The sequence below is a fragment of the Lampris incognitus genome, chromosome 17 (genome assembly GCF_029633865.1).
Source record: "Lampris incognitus isolate fLamInc1 chromosome 17, fLamInc1.hap2, whole genome shotgun sequence".
NCBI classification, from domain to species: domain Eukaryota; kingdom Metazoa; phylum Chordata; class Actinopteri; order Lampriformes; family Lampridae; genus Lampris; species Lampris incognitus.
Window position 1 is genome coordinate 31,409,256 of NC_079227.1, and position 19,904 is coordinate 31,429,159.

General features: G+C 45.2%; 1 protein-coding gene across 1 annotated transcript; it reads right to left on the reverse strand.

The window, feature by feature from the left end:
• Positions 1-8: 8 nt before the first annotated feature.
• LOC130127187 (uncharacterized) lies at positions 9-19,682 on the reverse strand. Its single transcript, XM_056296758.1, has 21 exons — positions 19,395-19,682; positions 17,769-17,833; positions 16,256-16,381; positions 14,485-15,035; positions 13,998-14,196; positions 12,358-12,722; positions 11,407-11,532; positions 11,086-11,283; positions 9,714-9,854; positions 9,246-9,506; positions 8,005-8,185; positions 7,719-7,885; positions 7,011-7,154; positions 6,218-6,393; positions 5,882-6,051; positions 5,432-5,656; positions 4,619-4,728; positions 965-1,177; positions 511-634; positions 157-386; positions 9-17 (listed from the first exon to the last, which is right to left on the reverse strand). Exons 4-21 carry the CDS (start codon positions 15,022-15,024, stop codon positions 9-11), a joined length of 3,579 nt encoding a protein of 1,192 aa, XP_056152733.1. The 5' UTR covers positions 15,025-15,035; positions 16,256-16,381; positions 17,769-17,833; positions 19,395-19,682.
• Positions 19,683-19,904: the final 222 nt, after the last annotated feature.

Here is a 19,904-nt window from a genome sequence, read left to right on the forward strand (position 1 = left end):
TTCCAAACTCATTTTTCCTGTTGCAAAAAGAAAACCGGCAGGGAACGACAACGTGAAAATAAGCGCGAGGGTCAAATTATTTTGAAATGAACCAGTATCAACCCATGAAACAGACGACTCAGTTATGAGACCTGATGCTGCGGGGGATGTTATGACACACCTGATGTCCTCTATGATGGTCCTTTGGGGGGTTTCTGCATTTTCTGACTGATTGCTAGCAGCATCTTCATCAGAATCTGCCATTTCGAACTGTCCGTCCTCATGGCTTCCATCTGTTTCACTCTGCGCTTCACAGGGGCTGTATACCTCTCCATTAGGCAATGACTTTAACTCATACAGCTGCTCTTCATCATCATCTTCATCCTCCACCTCCTGCTCACCATTGGCTAGAGGAAAACATTTTGACCAAAAAATAATAAAGAAACAAACAAGAAACAGACAGTGGACTTTTTCTTTGCGCAGTGTAAGGAACCAGCCCGTTTCCCATGATGCACTGCGGCTCTCACTCACCTTGTTGGCTGTGATTGAGGAGGGGAGAGTTGAAGCCGTAGTCCAGGGTGGCATCCTCGAGATTCTCATCTTCACTTAGATTCAGCCCTGAGAGGCTGCTGCTCAATGAATCTTCCAAATTAGACTAAAATAATAATGGGTCGACAAGACAAAAAAAATTCTAATAAAACCAAAATTCTCAATTCTGTTAAAAAGAAAACCACATCGAATTTCAACAACACTTTGAAAAGGGCTACATTGACTATTGGCTGTAGATTTTCATGACAACAGTCATGTATCTCACGACACCAAAATGTCAGTGAGTTGGGGGGGGGGGCATTAATAGCTGAGTTTCAGAGCTAATTACATTTCACCATACTTTATGTGCAACTATAAATGTATATCCCATAATTCCCCAATCTTTACCAAACATTCATGTTGTAAGAGTCCTAAAAAAAAAAAAAAAAGAACTGACTTTAGTCTTGTCCACAGAGGCATTGAGTAAGTTGTCGTGGCTCTGTGGGGGCGTTAGCTTGTTGTGGTAGTCCTTGGTCCATTCTGTGATGCCCAGGAGGATGCCCAGCTGATGCAGATAGTTGAGGTGACGCGGATCTGATCGGGCCATACCAAGTAGGACTGCTTTAGACTTGGCCTGGCCCAGGACACGGGATAAAGGCTCCAGAAACACCTGGAAAACACGTACCCGTGTTTCGTGTTAACTCACCCACATATGCAAACAAACGAAGTTTTATTTGCTAAACAATTTACAAGCTGTGTTCAGATGACAGTCGACTGAAAGCCACTGCAGTAAAGCCTGAGGGCGGAACAGGAAATGAGTCTAACATCAAAACTGTAGTAGTCTAATGCTGACCAGCAAACCAGTTAGCCTGACCAGCATGGCCTGCAGGCATTTCCTGTGGTTGGCACGACAACCATTAAATCACTATAACAACAACAACCTCAACACATGAACTGTGCAGTTTAAATTTACAGGATAAGCCAGTGCACATTATGTTGGTCAAGTTGAAGTATACAAAGTCCTTCTAGTTTCCATCCATCCATCCATTATCCAAACCGCTTATCCTTACTCAGGGTCACAGGGATGCTGAAGCCTATCCCTGCAGTCACTGGGCGGCAGGCGGGGAGACACCCTGGACAAGCCGCCAGTCCATCACAGGGCGCACACACACACACACACACACACACCACATTCACACCTAGGGACAATGTAGTACAGCCGATTCACCTGACCTACGTCTTTGGACTGTGGGAGGAAACCAGAGCACCCCAGAGGAAACCCATGCAGACACGGGGAGAACATGCAAACTCCACACAGAGGACGACCCGGGACAACTCCCAAGGTTGAACTACCCCGAAGCTTGAACCCAGGACCTTCTTGCTGTGAGGCGACCGCGCTAACCACTGTGCCACCGTGCCACCTCCCTCTAGTTTCTGATTTGGAATATTCTATGGGTTTATTCATTTACTGTAACCTTTATTGCATTTGTTCCCTTATCACAATTTCTCCCATTTCAATCACTTCTACAAAAGGTCAGGGCTCGCTCAGAAATGCTGGATATACAAACTCCTATCGCACATAAAGGAAATCCAAGCCCAGCATCAGTGGCTGTAGTCTACATATTCCAACAATCCAGTTTCTGAACTGCTGAAGAGGCTTAAGCCATGATAGCCATCACACTAGCCTTTTGTTTTTAAGACCAACTGTGAGGGGAGTATTTACTTGCTGTAAACTGTAAAAAAAGATTTACCCTGACTGTAGAAACTTGAGAGGTTTTCTTCTAGGGTATAATTCTGATCAGTGTCGTGTCTGTATACGAGGTGAGCCTAAATCGAATACATAATCTGTGATGGGATGCGCCCACTGGATTAACAAAACTGCATGCCTATTTTCAACCACTCTCTCCCCCCTTTAACACCCCAGCCATTTTTCTACATAGTTGCTGACTACCATCCCTTCTCATCTCCACCAGGCAGTAGCGTGGAGGGGATTATGCGTTTGGTCATGGGTGTATGTGTGTATCTGTCCGCAGCTTATCTCGCATACTACTGGACCAGCAGCCTGACATTTTTTGTGATCAGTTACGACTGTATGATCAAGAACCACTTGCGATTGCGGTGACTCAAAACCTTTGAAAAAGGTTTGTTCTCACTACTGCTGCTTCCACTCCACATTCACTCTCTAGCTCGCTTGACCACAGCTGCTCTCCGTCGCTACCCAATCTGAGTCAACTGTAGATGTGAGTCGCGAGCACGGTTGGACAGTGTATGAGTCTCGAAAGTAAACAAGAAGTCGATCATATCTTGCAAGTCAGCAGCAAACCATTCACTGCTGATCTGAGCAAAGCAGAACAGGAAGAACGGCAAAAATAATAAAGCTGGGTAAACCGGTTATGCTTGCGCATGCGCGACTCACATCTACGGCTGACTCAGATTGGGCAGCGACAGGATCAACAGTAATGGAAAGAATTTCGATAATCCAAAAAATGTGAAAGTTATAAAGGAATAACTTCCTCAAGGTTGCAGTCAAAACAGGAAGTGTTGCACATTCTTGTCGCTGCCTGATCTGAGTCAACTGCAGATGTGAGTCACGCTCACATAGCAAACCTTTTCTTTTTGGAAAGTGCAAGTTCATATTAGACTAAGAGGCTGCACATCCAGACTGACAGGCTAAACGTCCCCCCCTCCTCCTTTTTTCCCCAATTGTATCTGGCCAACTACCCTACTTTTCTGAGCTGTCCCGGTCGCTGCTCCATCCTCTCTGCCGATCCAGGGAGGGCTGCAGACTACTACAGGCCTCCTCCGATACATGTGGAGTTGCCAGCCGCTTCTTTTCACCTGACAGTGATGAGTTTCACCAGGGGGATGTAGTACGTGGGAGGATCACGCAATTCCCCCCAGTTCCCCCTTCCCCCCTGAACAGGTGCCCCAACTGACCAGAGGAGGTGATAGCGCAGCAACCAGGACACATACCAACATCTGGCTTCCCACCCACAGACATGGTCAACTGTGTCTGTAGGACGCCCAACCAAGCCGGAGGTAACATGGGGATTCGAACCAGAGATCCCTGTGTTGGTAGGCAACGGAATAGACCGCCACGCTACCCGGCCACCAAGGCTAAATGTTTTTATTAGATTTTTTTTTAGCTTGAGCGCTGCATATTAAAACCATGTTTTTTTCCCACATTTCCCGTTCAATCAACTTGGGCACTGTGCACGTCTTATAATGTCGGGGAAAAAAAAAGATTTTATGTCCGTGTATGTGTGTATTGGTCCGCTGCTAATCTCACATAGCACTGGGCCTGTTAGCCTAATAATTTATGTGCACAGTTATGACTATGATCAAGGACCTCTCGTAGTTGTGGTGATTCAAAACCTTTGAAAAACCTGTTTTATAACACAAGTGAGTGCTAACTCAATGGACAGTGGAATGGTGATGATGTAAGGAGTAGAAGTGACGAAGGAGTATGAGTTTAAATACTTGGGGTCAACTGTCCAAAGTAATGGGGAGTGCAGAAGAGAGGTGAAGAAGAGAGTGCAGGCAGGGTGGAGTGGGTGGAGAAGAGTGTCAGGAGTGATTTGCGACAGAAAGGTACCAGCAAGAGTTAAAGGGAAGGTTTACAAGACGGTAGTGAGACCAGCTATGTTATATGGTTTGGAGACAGTGGCACTGATGAAAAGACAGGAGGTGGAGCTGGAGGTGGCAGAGTTGAAGATGCTAAGATTTTCATTGGGAGTGATGAAGAAGGACAGGATTAGGAACGAGTATATTAGAGGGACAGCCCAGGTTGGACGGTTTGGAGACAAAGCAAGAGAGGCAAGATTGAGATGGCTTGGACATGTGTGGAGGAGAGATGCTGAGTATATTGAGAGAAGGATGCTGAATATGGAGCTGCCAGGGAAGAGGGAAAGAGGAAGGCCAAAGAGGAGGTTTATGGATGTGGGGTGAGAGGACATGCAGGTGGCTAGTATGACAGAGGAAGATGCAGAGGACAGGAAGAGATGGAAATGGATGATGCGCTGTGGCAACCCCTGACAGGAGCAGTCAAAAGTAGTAGTAGTAGTCATAGATTATGGTGAATTCCAATCTTTGGTAGCACATTGTCACTAACCTGCGGCAGCAGTGCCCGGCAGGTTCTGACAGGTATTCGAATCAAACACTCCAAAAGGAACCGTGCAACGGTGTTGTAGCACGAGACATCCTCCTCGGCCCGTGACAAATCTAGTAAATGGAAACTTCAGTCAATTTTTTTAATAGTTTACATACACAGAGGGATGCATTTTTGATCACAGAAAACCAAAACAAAGCAAATGGCCGCAATCGTGACTTAAAAAAAAAATACTGGCAATGTGAATCTGTTTTTTTTTTTTAATATCCCCCCCCTTTTCTCCCCAATCCCAATTGTACTCGGCCAATTACCCCACTCTTCCGAGCCGTCCCAGTCGCTGCTCCACCCCTGCTGCTGATCCGGGGAGGGCTTCAGACTACCACATGCCTCCTCTGATACATGTGGAGTCACCAGCCGCTTCTTTTCAGCTGACAGTGAGGCGTTTCACCAGGGGGATGTAGCGTGTGGGAGGATCATGGTATGTCCCTCTAGCCCCCCCCGATTAGGCACCCCGACCGACCAGAGGAGGCGCTAGTGCGGCGACCAGGACACATACCCACATCCGGCTTCCCACCTGCAGACACAGCCAATTGTGTCTGTAGGGATGCCCGACCAAGCCGGAGGTAACATGGGGATTCGAACGGGAGATCCCCGTGTTGGTAGGCAACGGAATAGACCGCTACGCCACCCGGACGCCCTGTGAATCTGTTTTATCTTGAACAGTAAGTTTCAAGTTAAAGCACAAACACAAAAGGCAAATTCAGAAAGAGCCATTCTCCAACTAGTACACAACAAGTGATGGTGCTTGTTCACTACCTTCTTTAGCCACTGCCGCCGCCAGTGAACTCTCCATGTGATTAGCCAGGAGGGCAGTGGGAGTGTTAGTTATCCCATCTGTCACCACGATGGAAACAAGGTGGCCAGCTGTACCAACGGGGTCAAGGGTCATGGCAGCCTGGGAGAAAAACTTGTCACCGGTATAAGTGGTGATCCGGAGCAGAACACCTGGTGACACCTCCAGCGCTGCCAGGTCTGTATTAGCTGAACGGGTTTTAAGAAACCAGATGGATTGAAACACTTTGGTGATTCATATGAGCATGTAATACAGATTACATAATACCAATAGAGCATGTTTATAAACCAGGATTAGAACTACAATCACATGGCACGCAAACAGAGCAGAGCTTGAATTCAGAACAGAACAGCCGTCGTATGTCTACTTCCAAGGCCTGGAGATAGACCCCGCTCTCCGTGGCTAATTCTTACCTGCATTTCTTTCGATGAAATCTTTGAGAGTGCCAAAGAAGGGCTTAAACACCAGCTCCCACTGGCTCCACTGACCTAAATCCTCCAGAAGAGGACAGGAGAGCAGACTTGCCAGGGCCTGGGACTGAGCCAGCTCCCCCAGCAGTCCCACTGACTCACACACAGCACTGCTGATGGGAGAGATGTAAGAGAGAGGGGGGGGGGCGGTAAGTAAGGTATCATCGTGCCCCCGAACTTCAGCTCTACTTAGTAAACAGGTCATTGCTGTTATTGTGTTTTGTTTTCCTCTTGTGAATAAGAATTGCCCCCACTATAATGCCTGCTAGGCTTCTATACCTGCTGTGTTGAGCAAACAGGGCAGACTCATAGTAGACTTGGCTGGGTCCTCCTCCACCCGACATGTCCATCTGGCATCTGACTACAGCTGCCACTGTCTGCAGCAAGCTGAAACCCAGGTCACGACTGTCCTGCACCCTGTAGTGAACCCTCAGAGCGGCCTCGATTTGCGCGAGCTGGAAGGAGGCGGAGGATATGGACAACCACTTTTGTAGTTACACAACATTTCATGTGAACAGCCTTTCATGATGATATACACCACACGTTTTTGTATGCTGTTTGCATCTGGACATTTGTTAAAAAGATTTGTTCAAAAACAAAAACAAAAAAAACCAACTTGACTTGAAAAGTGAGAGAGAGCGAGAGAGAGCGAGAGAGAGCGAGTTTTTTATTTTGAAAAGTATATTTATTCAGATTACATTCCAGTCCAACAGCTGATATTCAAACATAATCATTTTTTTATAATCCTGCCCATAATATGAAGTTTCAGGAAAAAAAGACCATTGAGTAGTCTAAAGTGAGAAAGAGAGAGAGAGCAGAGAAAGAGAGAGTCGGAGAGAAAGAGAGAGGCAGAGAGAGCAAGTGAGAGGCAGAAAGTGAGCAGCAGAGTAGAGAGAAAGAGCACAGAGAAAGAGTCAGAGAGAAATAGAGAGAGAGAGAAAGGGGCAGAGAGTGTGGCAGAGACAGAGAGAGAGAGTGAGAGAGACAGAGAGAGAGCGAGAGACAGGGAGCGTGAGAGAGACAGAGAGGCAGAGACAGAGAGAGGGAGAGACTGACTCTGGTAGTGACTCACTGTTTCTGAATCAGTGGGAGTGAGGACTCCGCACTGTTTGATGAACTCAATCACATCCTGTCTGCTGGGTCTGAAACCAGAGCCCTGGGCATCCATACCTCTTCCCCCCAGACTCACGGAGCTGCCTACCGTCTCCTGCAGCAGCTGCACACATTAAGGGAGACAATTCTTCATTTACCGGTTATCTCAGTTCATGAAGTTATATTACTGTGGTAACCTCTTCTCTTATATGCAGTGTGCCAAAACATCTATACTGAAGCACACGGGAAAATATCGTTTTAGTTAGTCAGCAGAGGTCAACTGAGTGCACATACCTTTACCTCATTTTTGTAGTTATATCCTCATATTGTGTTAACTGAGTATGTATTGTGTTAGTGTGCGATTTTAGACACAGTGCCAAGTGGCTCATCTGGTCAACAAGGCATATCTGTGATTACTTAAGCTCTCTGCCACTATACATGTGCATTTGAGCAGTTGTACAGAGACACCTAGGAACACGATGACCCTGTGGATTGTGTATGAGTAAAAGTATGACGTCTAACTGCTGACTTCCAGCCCCCGTAAGGAACGCCTTAAAAGATACCAAGTCGTAAATGGAATGTGTCTTTTTTATGAAAGAGCTTGAGATCATGTTGCAGCGTGCACCTTCCTCCTGACTGCCTGAAGCTTGTCGCATGAAGTTTAAGGGATGAACGAGTAATGAAATACCTGAATGTGTTTCACCAGGAACTCCAGGAAGGTGCCTTGCTCTAGAGAGTGAAACCCTTTGACCTGAAAGTTTTGGATCAACTTCCTCTCCAGAGAGGCAATGTTGGCGAGAGTAACAGCTGAGTTATAACTTGACAGGTTGTCCTTAAGGTATTGTTTGATGGTGGCTGAAAGAAAACAACAATTAGTCACTCTATGACATACCAAACAACCCAAACCAGAGTATCAAGTATGGCAAACAGGTTTGGCAAACCTCAGTTTACTGGGTGTGATTTGTTTACGATACCTTCGCTAGGTAGGGTGACGGTGGGTTTATCCTCCGGGTTTTCCCTTTCTTTGCGTTTTGATGGCTTGTCTTTGAGCACCAGGTCCTGCGGGGCAGCCAGGGACCCCCCACAGATGGCCAGTTGAAACAGAGCCCTCGCCAGCCGGTCACCTGACACCTGCAGCAGGAAGTCTTGGACGAGCTGGACACAAAATTTTATATAAATTTTGAGCAGATGTGTCATGTATCCAATGAAAACAGGTAAATAGGACCAAAAGGCTACAACTTTACGTATCAGGCTAGGCCAATCGTTGTGTCTAAATCCACTGGCATAGCTTAACCAGACATCCACACCGAGCTGCAAAAACTCCATGCTTTACTAACCAATGCCATAACATGGAGTTAAAGAATGGAGAAATAGACCCCATGTGATGTAATATATCAACCCATACAGCAGACTCAGAGAAAGACCCCCTCTCCCCCGATTTAATGAGACACACTCATGTAAACTATCTAGATCACAGGAATCACATTAATGATGGCAGGCCATGCTTGCTTTGTCACATAGATAATGTGATCTCACAGAGCTAAGATAATCCCAAACCACTTAAAAGTGGTGGCTGTCAAGGCCACAGAAAATGGGGGATAACCAAGCTAGCAGAGTTGCAGGCTCACTGCACATGCAACATCTGGCAGGCATTCATCGGTTAAAACACCCTTTTTCTCTGGAGCTCTCATTTTAGGACAAGAAGATTAGGATGGGTGACATTTCATTAATGAGCTGAGAGCCACTTCATGACCACACTTGACTGCCGACTTGTGGCAGGAGGGCTTAGTGGAATTATCACCCAGCCTTTAACAGCAGCCAATAAAGGAAACACTGTCGGATGAAATATCAAAGAGGATAACCAATCTGAACTGGGAGAAGTGGATACGAAGTCCTCCAGATGACTGAAACCAGCACTTCTGAGGCAGCAGAGAGAGGAGAACATGCTAATGATATTTCAGGCTTACACATTGATCTATGGTCCTTGGGGTTGGGGTTAGGCTTTAGAGGGTAAACCAGCTATTCTTGATGCATGTGTCAAAAGCATATGCTACGATAACTGGTTTTATCTGCTTTGGGGAATTGCAGGTCGGATTCTGAGATTTTGCCAAGGGAACAATAGCAAAGAAATAAGTCTCTAGAGGTTAGCCAGTCTTTTGCTTTGAGGACAATTCAACTCTCAAATCAACCCACCAGCCAGTGTTTCCATACTCACCTTATTCATCCTGGAGGTGAAGACCTCTGCTGCATTCATAAAGATCTCCAGCACTGCTTCGCCCGCAGTCATAGAAACATACTTCTTCCTGAGCTCTGAACTGCCGATGGAGGAGAAGAGCACTGGGCCTTGCGCTGGCTCCATCACACTCCTCTTTATCTTCCTCATCCTCTCTTGAACCTCTTCTTCCAGCTCTCTCTGTATGGTCATCTGGCCGTGGTCCATGAAGCTATGCTCTTTACGATTCACCTTCAGTATGGTCTGGGGGGGAACCCAACAGGACCAGGAGTGTTGACCAGGGTGGATGTACGTACATTTCAGCTAAGTCACCACTACATAGTTGTCTTTCACCAGACATAAATGTTGACTCTTCTTACATGCTGTTACTGTCATGTTTATTGTGAACTTCATTAAATACATTCACAAAACAGTAATGACAGCGAGCAGAGACAGTGACACGCCTCTTACCCCTATAGGAAGCCCCAGACCTTGGATCCTGATACCCAGCTCGTAGGGAGAATCACAGTTGTACTGGTCGGCCAGATGCTGCATGAACTCTGTCAAATCTACTTTTGGCTTCCTCTGCTTTGTCCTGAAAAGGCGAAGGCACTGTACAAACAAAAGTTAATTAAATCAGGGATCAGGAACATTAATTTGTCATTTCATTCCATGCACCCGTACACATGAAATGAAATATAATTTCCTCAAGCCCACAGCAGTGCAACACAAAGACAAAAACACATCCAATCTACAAACAAAAAACACAAAACTACAAAAACACATATATCCAACATAGCCACAAAAAAAAAAAAAAAAAAAATTCACTGTCCAGCAAACGCCAGGATGACTGTCGGATCTGCATGGGCTAGCAGTTAGCTTAGCCTGCCCCACTTCCTGTCAGACTGCCCTCGGTGTTTCCTCCTCGGGTGCAGCTCCATGCAGGGCCGTGGTCCCTGGGCCCACCACACGCGGCAGACCAAGCTCTCCCAAACGATCTGATGTCAGCTTTCCCAGCCAGACACCTTTGACACACCTCCCCGCACTCCACACAGCGACACCAAAAACCCAGTCAACGCTAGGCGAGGCAGCCGCCAGACCGCCCTCGGTGTTATCGGAACTGCCGGTCTGCATGGGCTAGCAGTTAGCTTAGTCTCCCCCACTTCCACGTCCTGTCAGACTGCGCTTGGTGTTTCCTCTTTAGGCACAGGTCCGGGCAGGGCCGTGGTCCCTGGGCCCACAGGACACGGCAGACCAAGCTCTCCCAACCAATCCAGCACCACCTCTCCCAGCCATCAAACGAAGACACAAACTTCGCCGCAGACGTGGACAAAGACACTGCATGGACGGTACTGGGTGAGGCCGCAACAAACATAAGTTCGCACCACCATCTTCCCACACCGGTACTGGGTGAGGCCACTGCAAACATGAATTCGCACCGCCATCTTCCCACACCAGAAGCAGAAGTGAGATTGAGTAAAGAGGAAAGGGAGGAAAGGGGAAAACTCAAAACTCAAAACAGTGCTTATGTACTTTACTGTGTCACTTTTAATACACACCATGAACCAAAGCTCACTTACCTTTACAGGCGACCTATTTAACCAGAAAAAGTACAAACACAATACATTTTGTAACTATCTTAAAATCTAAACAAAAGAAATGCCGCATTATATGTTTTGTGTTAAAGTATTATGTCAAACACCACTCAAATGCCCTGACAATGAAGAAGGACAATCTATGAAAAAAAAAAGCACCACCTCCCATTATGTGCATTTTTCATTGTTGTCTCACATCTTCATCCACTAAATGCTTTTGCCTATGTCAGTGTCCACATGAGTCATACCTTCAGGATGTCCACTGTCTCAATCTGGGGGATGTCATCATCTTTGGTGTTGGGGTCAATCTTGAACATGCGGTGAATGAGGGGTAGTTTACAGAGAGGCCCAAGGCTCAGCTCCTCATAGCGCCTCTTGTCCTTCAGGGCAGCCAGTGACTGTCCCAATTCGTACAGGGTACAGATGGACGTGGAGGCCTCTGTAGCCTAACAAACACACACACGCACCAATAAAAATAATTAAAAAAAAAAAACAGTCCCACTCTGAACACCAAATAACACAAACATAATAAGAGGACCAATATGCCATTGTATGCAATTTTTGTTAACCTCTATGAACATGTTGATTTCTCTGATGGTGTATTGAAGGTCCCTGAGAGCTGGTACAGTCCAGGATTTTATCTTGCCCGCCTCCAAGGAGGGAACTTGCATCAGCATGCACACCCTGGAAATCACCTAAACCGAGGTTGGTGGGGAGTTCAAACGGTCAGTAAATCTTTACAACGGCCTGCCATCGGCATTTCTTAAACAAATAGTTCAAGCAATGTCAGCTGCTCATAGGTATGCAGGGTAGCCTGGTGATAAAAGCACCACTGTCCCGTTGATACATGGACCCTGGTTTAATCTACAGGCCCGCCCATGCGTCCTGTTTAAGTATTCTTGAAATGTTAAACGAAACCCAATTTACTTTCCATCATGTCGAACTGAAATCTGATGTGGGTTAATGCTGAAACGTGTGATGCTTCCCTGAAGAGCAGTTAATAAATTACTATTTTATCCACCTGGACCGCGGAGTCAGGTTACGTAATGCTAACTGACATGTTTACCGTATGTGGAGAAACCTGTAGCAGATGTGGCGATGCTTCAGTCGGCCATGCAATCAATTTCTGTAGAAAGGTGTAGTTTGACCAAGTTTGTAATACGTCAGACTGCCCGTGTTTGCTCTGATCCTAGAATCCCATTTTTACAAGTAAAGTTGATTTATATAGCACCTTTCACAGACAGAGTCACAAAGCGTTACACAAAATTAAAAACAAAACATGTCTATTTCTCTCTGGCTCCAACTGGATTAGAACACTGTTCTACTGTAAAACTGACTGCCGGTCCAACAGAAGCACCACATCGCCATCACATCTGAAGTGACTTTTCTCCATCTTATCAATAGAGAAAAGTTGCAGATTGCAGCTTTAAGAGCATACAGAAACGAATCACTAATATATTTTATTTACAGTTGCTATAAGGGTGACCAAGGGTGCAGTGCTTTGACACATTCCTCCTCACCCTCTCTCTGGTGACCAGTTCTCCTTCTGCAGCCAGCTCTCGTACCACATCCTCCACCAGACTGTTGACCGCCTCCATATCCAGGGGATTGTTCCTCCTCCTGCCTTTGGAATCCTCGTTTTCACCTTCCAGAAGGTCTGCTGCCCGCATGTTGGCGCCATGCGCGACCCTCAGCTGGGCATGGTAATAGTCCACAAAGACTTGGGCGTTTTTTTCTTTCAGCGCTTCATCTCTCAGCTTCTTCTTCTGGCTTTTGGTCTGCATCCCTTCAGCTCCCAGTGCTGGGAAGTCAGAGAGGGATGCAGAAAAGGACGGAGTGCTTGATTTCTGCTCTCCTTCTGGCTCCATCTTAAGGCACTGAGCAGCTGTCAGGGGGAAATGACAAAATTTGCTTTTTAAAAAAAAAGTAGAATGTATGAATGTCACTTTAATCCCAGCCTAAAATTCCTTTGAACAGGCTTAAAACTGTGGTGGAGGATGAATTGATCAATGACATATACTTTAATGATCATCGTAGGGAAGTTACGCTCTGCATTTAACCCATCCTAGCTGTGTAGCTAGGAGAAGTGGGCAGCCGCCGTCAGCGCCCGGGGACCAACTCCAGTTCATCTTGCCATGCCTCGGTCAGGGGGCACAGACAGGAGTATTAACCCTAACATGCATGTCTTTTTGATGGTGGGGGAAACTGGAGCACCCGGAGAAAACCCACCGCAGACATGGGGAGAACATGCAAACTCCACACAAAGGACGACCTGAAATGACCCCAAGGTTGGACAACCCCAGGGTTGCCAATTAATTTCCTCTATTAATTCCCCATTTTGTTTGTGGTATTACTGCGCATTAAAGTCAAAGCACTATCCCAATAAATCAACAGAGCAATTGAGCCCCGTTGTGCTCTATCAGAAATATTATCACAAATGTCAAAGAAAGTTGAGAGACATTGAAGTTGAGAGACATATTTCATCACTCATCTAAGTGACCTCTTCAGTCTAAACTGACTGCAGGTATCCTCACCCTTATGAACAACACAAGGACATAATGACCGAAAACAACGATCAGTTTCATATGCAAATTACCGTGACCATTAACTAGAGTTACAATTGCCATGTGTACTACTCACAGAGGATTTAGGAATGGTTGCAATCATAGAATTATAAGATGGCGGCAGATGTACTCTTAGTGTCCCCCCCCGGGTTCAGGGATGATCGTTCCCTCTTCACATAGATGGCCTCTTTGACTCCCCGTTCAACTCAGCGTTCCTCCCTATCAAGGATGTGCACATCCTCATCCTTGGAAGAGTGGTGATGGGGGACATTTGATTGTTGATGTTTACCATAAACCAACACATACTGATCAGCACTTATGGTTTGACTCTCATCATCCACTGGAGCACAGACTAGGAGTCATCAGGATGCTGTACCACCGAGCTGACTACGTCCCCCACAGACTTTCAGTCTACAACATGATGGTGGAGGATTTGTGGTTTGGAAGGCCAATGTCGGCCTCTAGTGGCAAAACGATGGTAATACTGGTTATCGACTGTATTACAGGGCAGCAACAAATCATAGGGGAGCAGAAATCTTACAAATCTGAACTTTTTATAAATGTCAATGTCAAACCTGGTGGACGTGTCTACCAACCTGCATTTTTCTTCAGTGCAGCGGTACCTTGGACTAGTAGTTGATCTGCTTCTCCATGTCCCTTAGTGTGGGGTGCCTCCTCCAAATTGTCACATAAGGACACAAACTGCTGCAGAGGAAGGATTTCCCCAAAATGAAGGTAATAGAAATTCTGCATCTGCTCCATTGATCGAGCAGCACATGGGTGTACCTGTATCACCTATAACACAGGGATTACCATTTAGTGACAAGGTCCTCTGTATATAATGTCCTCTTGGAGGAAAATGGCAGTTTCTACTGTTGTCGTTTTGAAGGTCTAAGGTCATGACAAAAATTTAGCTTTCACCACTCATACAGTGACCTCCTGCTGGCTTACTAAGATGGTGTATTATATCTAAAACCAATCAGTGTCAACATGTTCATGATTTATTTAAAGTCAGTGTTTAACATTTATGTTCAGAAATATCCCAGATTCATAACAGAATTAGAGTGCAAAAACAAAACTGACCTCTAGGACCCTCTGGTACAGCTGTTCTTGAGACAACTTCTCAAGGGGCTTTGGTGTACTGGTGAGTGAAACCGGAGAGGCTGGACGACATGCAGAAGATGAGGGGACAACAGTAATACAAGTAGAAATGTCCTTTCCTCTGAAGGCATGGGAAAGCTGGTTGATGTGTGTGCTAGGGCTGTCACCCTGGGTAGCCGGTGGCGGATCTTTCGCCGACTTAAACTTTGTTCTCACAGGCGTTGTAGGACAGCTGTTCTCCGTACCAACTGCTGAGGTCCCGGCTCCAACTCCATCTCCTGTCCCAACGCAAACTCTAGCCCTACCTCCAGCCTTGTGAATTTTGTGAAAGACTTGCTGTCCTTTCACAACCAGCTCCTCATCCAGGGATTCTATCAGGCTGGCAAGAGTTTTGAAGCCCAAAGCCGAACAGGTAAGGTTATGGTGGTATTTCCGGTTGTAGAACTCAGCCATCTTCTTTAAAGGAATCCCATCTGGGTGTTGTTTGACCAGGTTCACAATATTTACCCGAACCTTTTCCATTTTGCGTGATGCTATGACAGGAAGGAGAGATCACAATTATTGCGAACAATTGCAAACATATATATACATACATCACACACATAGTGGGTGATGTATGTATATATAGTAGTCAGCTCGGTGGTACAGCATCCTGATGACTCCTAGTTTGTGCTCCAGTGGATGATGAGAGTCAAACCTTAAGTACTGGTCAGTATGTGTTAGTTTACGGTAAACAATCAAATGTCCCCCATCACCACTCTTCCAAGGATGAGGATGTGCACATCCTTGATAGGGAGGAACGCTGGTTCGAATACGGAGTAGAAGAGGCCATCTATGTGAAGAGGGAGCAATCGTCCCTGAACCGGGGGGGGGGGGCTTAGAGTACATCTGTCACCATCTTACAATGCTGTGATTGCAAACATTCCCAAATCCTCTGTGAATAGTACACATGGCCATTGTAACTCTAGGTCAAGTCAAGTCAAGTCAATTTTATTTGTATAGCCCAATATCATGAATTACAAATTTGCCTCAGAGGGCTTTACAGCAACACAACATCCTGTCCTTAGAACCTCTCATCGGACAAGGAACAACTCCCTAAAAAAACAAAAAAAAAAAAACCTTTAACGGAGAAAAAATAGGAAGAAACCTCAGGGAGAGCAACAGAAGAGGGATCTCTCTCCCAAGATGGACAACATGCAGTGGATGTTGTGTTCACACAATTTACATAATACAACACTGAAAGAAGATAACAGTAAGGTAATGGTGATGGCAATTTGCAATTTAAACTGATCGTTGTTTTTGGTTGCTATGCCATTTTCAAATGAATCCTGTCTGGGTGCCGTTTAATCTGGTTCACAATATTTACCCGAACCTTTTACATTTTGTGTGATGCTATGACAGGAAGGAGAAATCACAATTATCGCAAACACCACCATGTCACAGTGGTATCAGAGTAATTAATGTAAATAATGGCTTACGTGCAATAATGAACGACAAATCAACCAAATAAATTCACATATACACATATATAAAACACATTTACAATTATATAATTACAATGTGTGTGTGTGTGTGTGTATGTATATATATATACACACAAACACACACACACACACACACACATATACATATATATGGTAAAGTTGTTGAATAAGTTAGAACACTTACTTGGTTTTATTGCTATAGTTATAAGAAATATAATCAACTCTTGTTTTACTAATTAATATATAGATCAAAGCACAGCGACTCTTACCTGTTTGTTTGTTTTCTGTTGGATGACAACAAAGACTTGCAATGGGTCTCTGTCTGAGGTTGAACAGTGCCAGAACCAGGAACTCTCCTCTTTTGTAGCTTCACCAGGCTCCTCCTTTCACCCTCCCTAGAACGAATGTTAGGGCAACACTGTAAACTGACAGAAATGAAACTGAAAGTGTTCAGCTTACACTCTACTTCAACATCCATACCCAGCTCTGACTGATTAGCAGGATCTCAGAGTCCTGCCTTTCTTCATAGATATGAAGCTTGTGATACTGGTGTGCAACTTCTACATTTACAACAGCCAATAAACACCACCGACAGGTGTTCTTGGTAGTGACATGGGATTAAATAAAAAATAAAAAATCAGCGCAGAATCATAGTGGGACAGTAATGCCTCCTAACAATACAGAAATCCAAACTAGGCCGAGGGATGACGTAAGGAGACGATGGGGGGGGGGGGGGGGGACAAAGACTAAGTTTCACTTTCCTGATCTGCAGCAGCTGATTTTTTTCAGCTGTTACCAGGGTAACCGCATGACCCAGCATGATTGCCAAAGCACAGGATGTGTCATGCCAGCTGTAGAAAGGAAACAGGAACTAAACACTTCAGGAACAGTGTCTGACAGAGAAACCTTGGTAGTTTTAGTTAATAAAAGGTTTGTTAAAAAACAATAAAAAGTGGGAAATGTTGTCTGAACCAGTGCTTAACACTGATGGTGCACCATTATACATACGATAACACAAAGTCTCTTTTTTAAATTTGCTTATCTAATCATCTATCCGTCCATTATCCAAGCTGCTTATCCCAGTTGGGGGTCGCGGGAAGCTGGAGCCTATCCCAGCAGTCATTGGGCAGCAGGTGGGGAGACCCTCTGGACAGGCCGCCAGTCCATCACAGTGCCGACAGTCACAACTAGGGACAATTTAGCATGGCCGGGTCACCTGACCTACATGTCTTTGGACTGTGGGAGGAAACCGGAGCCCCCAGAGGAAACCCACGCAGACACGGGGAGAACATGCAAACTCCACACAGAGGACGACCCGGGATGACCCCAAGGTTGGACAATCGACACTTTGTAAATATCTCTAAAGACATGCTCATTTACAGCTACCTTGGGGCTCTATTTCCTTTGTATTATAGGTCTAATCACCTCCCTCTTCTCCCCTCACACTTATCTGTTTTACTCCTGCCCTAAACAGGTCTGTACAGTTTGTGGTTCTGCACTGTCTGACCTCTGCGGTTCATTAAAACCCACAAAAAATTGTGCTCGGCCCATCTCAGCAAACTTCTGCAGGAAATCACACAAACCCTTTGTCTGCAGAGGGAAGGCCTGCCAACCATCCGTCTCTGAGTGCAAAGGTTACCAAGGCCACAAACCATCCTCTCAATGATGAGGGAAAACAGACTGCATTTGCATAAATCTGGACCGTACATGTTCTGACATTGTGTTCATTAAGACAAACAGCGAGTTACAGTACATATCAACGCTGAAAGGACATCTCCTCACCTTTACTGATGTTTTTATGGCACTGGCCTTATTAACAGGAGAAGAACTGCAACCTGATGTCAATGCTGAAGAAGAATAAGCAAGTATAGTTATGGTTGATGAAGATGTGGCAGACATTTAACAAGTGACAGACTAGCAGAGAATAAGCAAAACCTCTTCAAAACTTCCAGCCTACGGATCAAGGAAACAGTTATTGACATATGAATAATAACAATCTGCACCTTTGTCCAAGATTGTGACTATAAAGGAAACAAACACCGATAGCAAACAGATCCAACAATACAGAATACATGACATAGAGTTAAGCTGAATATTTACATGGAACCAACACCAAATGTGATGAGAAGCACATCGCCTCTTGGTAATCCCCACATACTGGGGGTTCCCACAGGCTGACTGGTGAAGGCTGGGGATATTAAGTATTGAACACTGTTTGGTGGATAGTTATGATTCTAACATTATCAGTACAAACTGATTCAACCTTCTTTGATTTTCTTACCTGGATTATTGAGCATGCATAAAGACATTATCAGTACTAGTCCCCTCCTTTCCACTGCTAACTACACAACAATGCACGTCATTCTGCCTGGTTTTTCATGAAGCGACTTGTCCATTGGCTGGAAAAAGCAGTCATATTTACTGAATATTATAATTAGCAAGAGGACGACGTTAGGCATTCCAGGTCCAGCACATTAAAAGTGCAAAATAGCAAATGGCATAGCACATAGCGTCTTGCCCAGTTTGCTTACCTAACAGTAGACACAGTCAACCATCAACCCGTCTAGCTCACAAACACAAGCTGACGATTCTCAAAAGATTTTGACAAAGAAGAATCTGGAAGATCACTGTCGTTGTTTACTAATTGTTCTTTTCTTTCCTTTTCTTTTATTACCGTTCACTTCACCTGAACGACGGAGCACGCCTGCATTGACATGTGACTACAGCGGGTCCTTATTTTTATGGAGAGCCTTTTTATGCAGGACACCTACAACAAATCCTGCCAGAACAGCTATTTATTTTACATCACAGCACAATGTTTTCTCAAACCAGGAAGATCAAAATGCATGCTTTCACGGTCGTGAATTCCCATGCTTTACATTACACTCTTGCATTGAAGAGCTGGCCTGACATTGTGATGGTGGTGTAACGAAGGTTACGCCATCCCCCTCAGCGACGACCTGCTGCGTTTATGTGTTACTTAAGTATTGCGTTAGCTTTGTAAAAAAAAAGGTGTGCAAACTTAAACTAAGTGTACTTCCTATTTATTCAATTTCCCTACCATGTGTCAAAATACCTGTTGACAAGATCACCATTGTATGGGATATTTATTATTCACACTGTCCTACTATTCATAGGATTTTCATAAACTTCCATGCAGCGTCCGTGCCGCTATATCTCACTATATATTTAGTGCGATTGCAGTTACTTTATACTGGTCCCGTTGCCGTGCATTTTCTCCCTGAGGATCATAAAGTTTCCATCCATCCACCTATCAAGCCATGTAGTACTGGGGCAAAGGTCTATGGAAAATGTTCTCACTTGGATCGAGCTGGCTACTTGCTGGCAATACTTGGAAACTGGGCGGTCGGCTAGCTACTAAAAATGCTCGAGTAACCTCATAGCTACCTGTTTCGTAGCCAGCCATTTCCTTTCAACTGTTGATTTCTTGTGTGTGTGTGTGTGTTTCGCTCCCTCATTAAGTCGTTCGGCGTCCTGTAGCCTTGGAACAAGTGGGATAGCAATGCTAGGTAACACTAGCCTAAGCGGCTAGCATCGTGCAATTATTCAGTTGCACACCCTGGCGACTCTTTTGGCAAGTCATATTCACGGAGGACTTTGTTAACGCCGCATTCTTAGGGTTTCCATCTCAATGTTGCAATTCTGTGTCCAACTAGAGCCGAAGGCAAAACTCGAGCAGACCCTGCGTTCGCCATCTGCAGTCACAACAAACAACACGCTGGCGTGCGATTTAAAAAGTCAACCGCCCCCGTCTGCGAGATTCCACGTCCGGTATCGTCTTTCAAAATAAAAGTATCGACTGTGAACGTTTGCAAAAGGCGATTTAAAACAGCGCAGTAGATATGAAATACAAGACACGTTTTTTTTATTTTATTTATTCCAATGCAGCAATTTCCA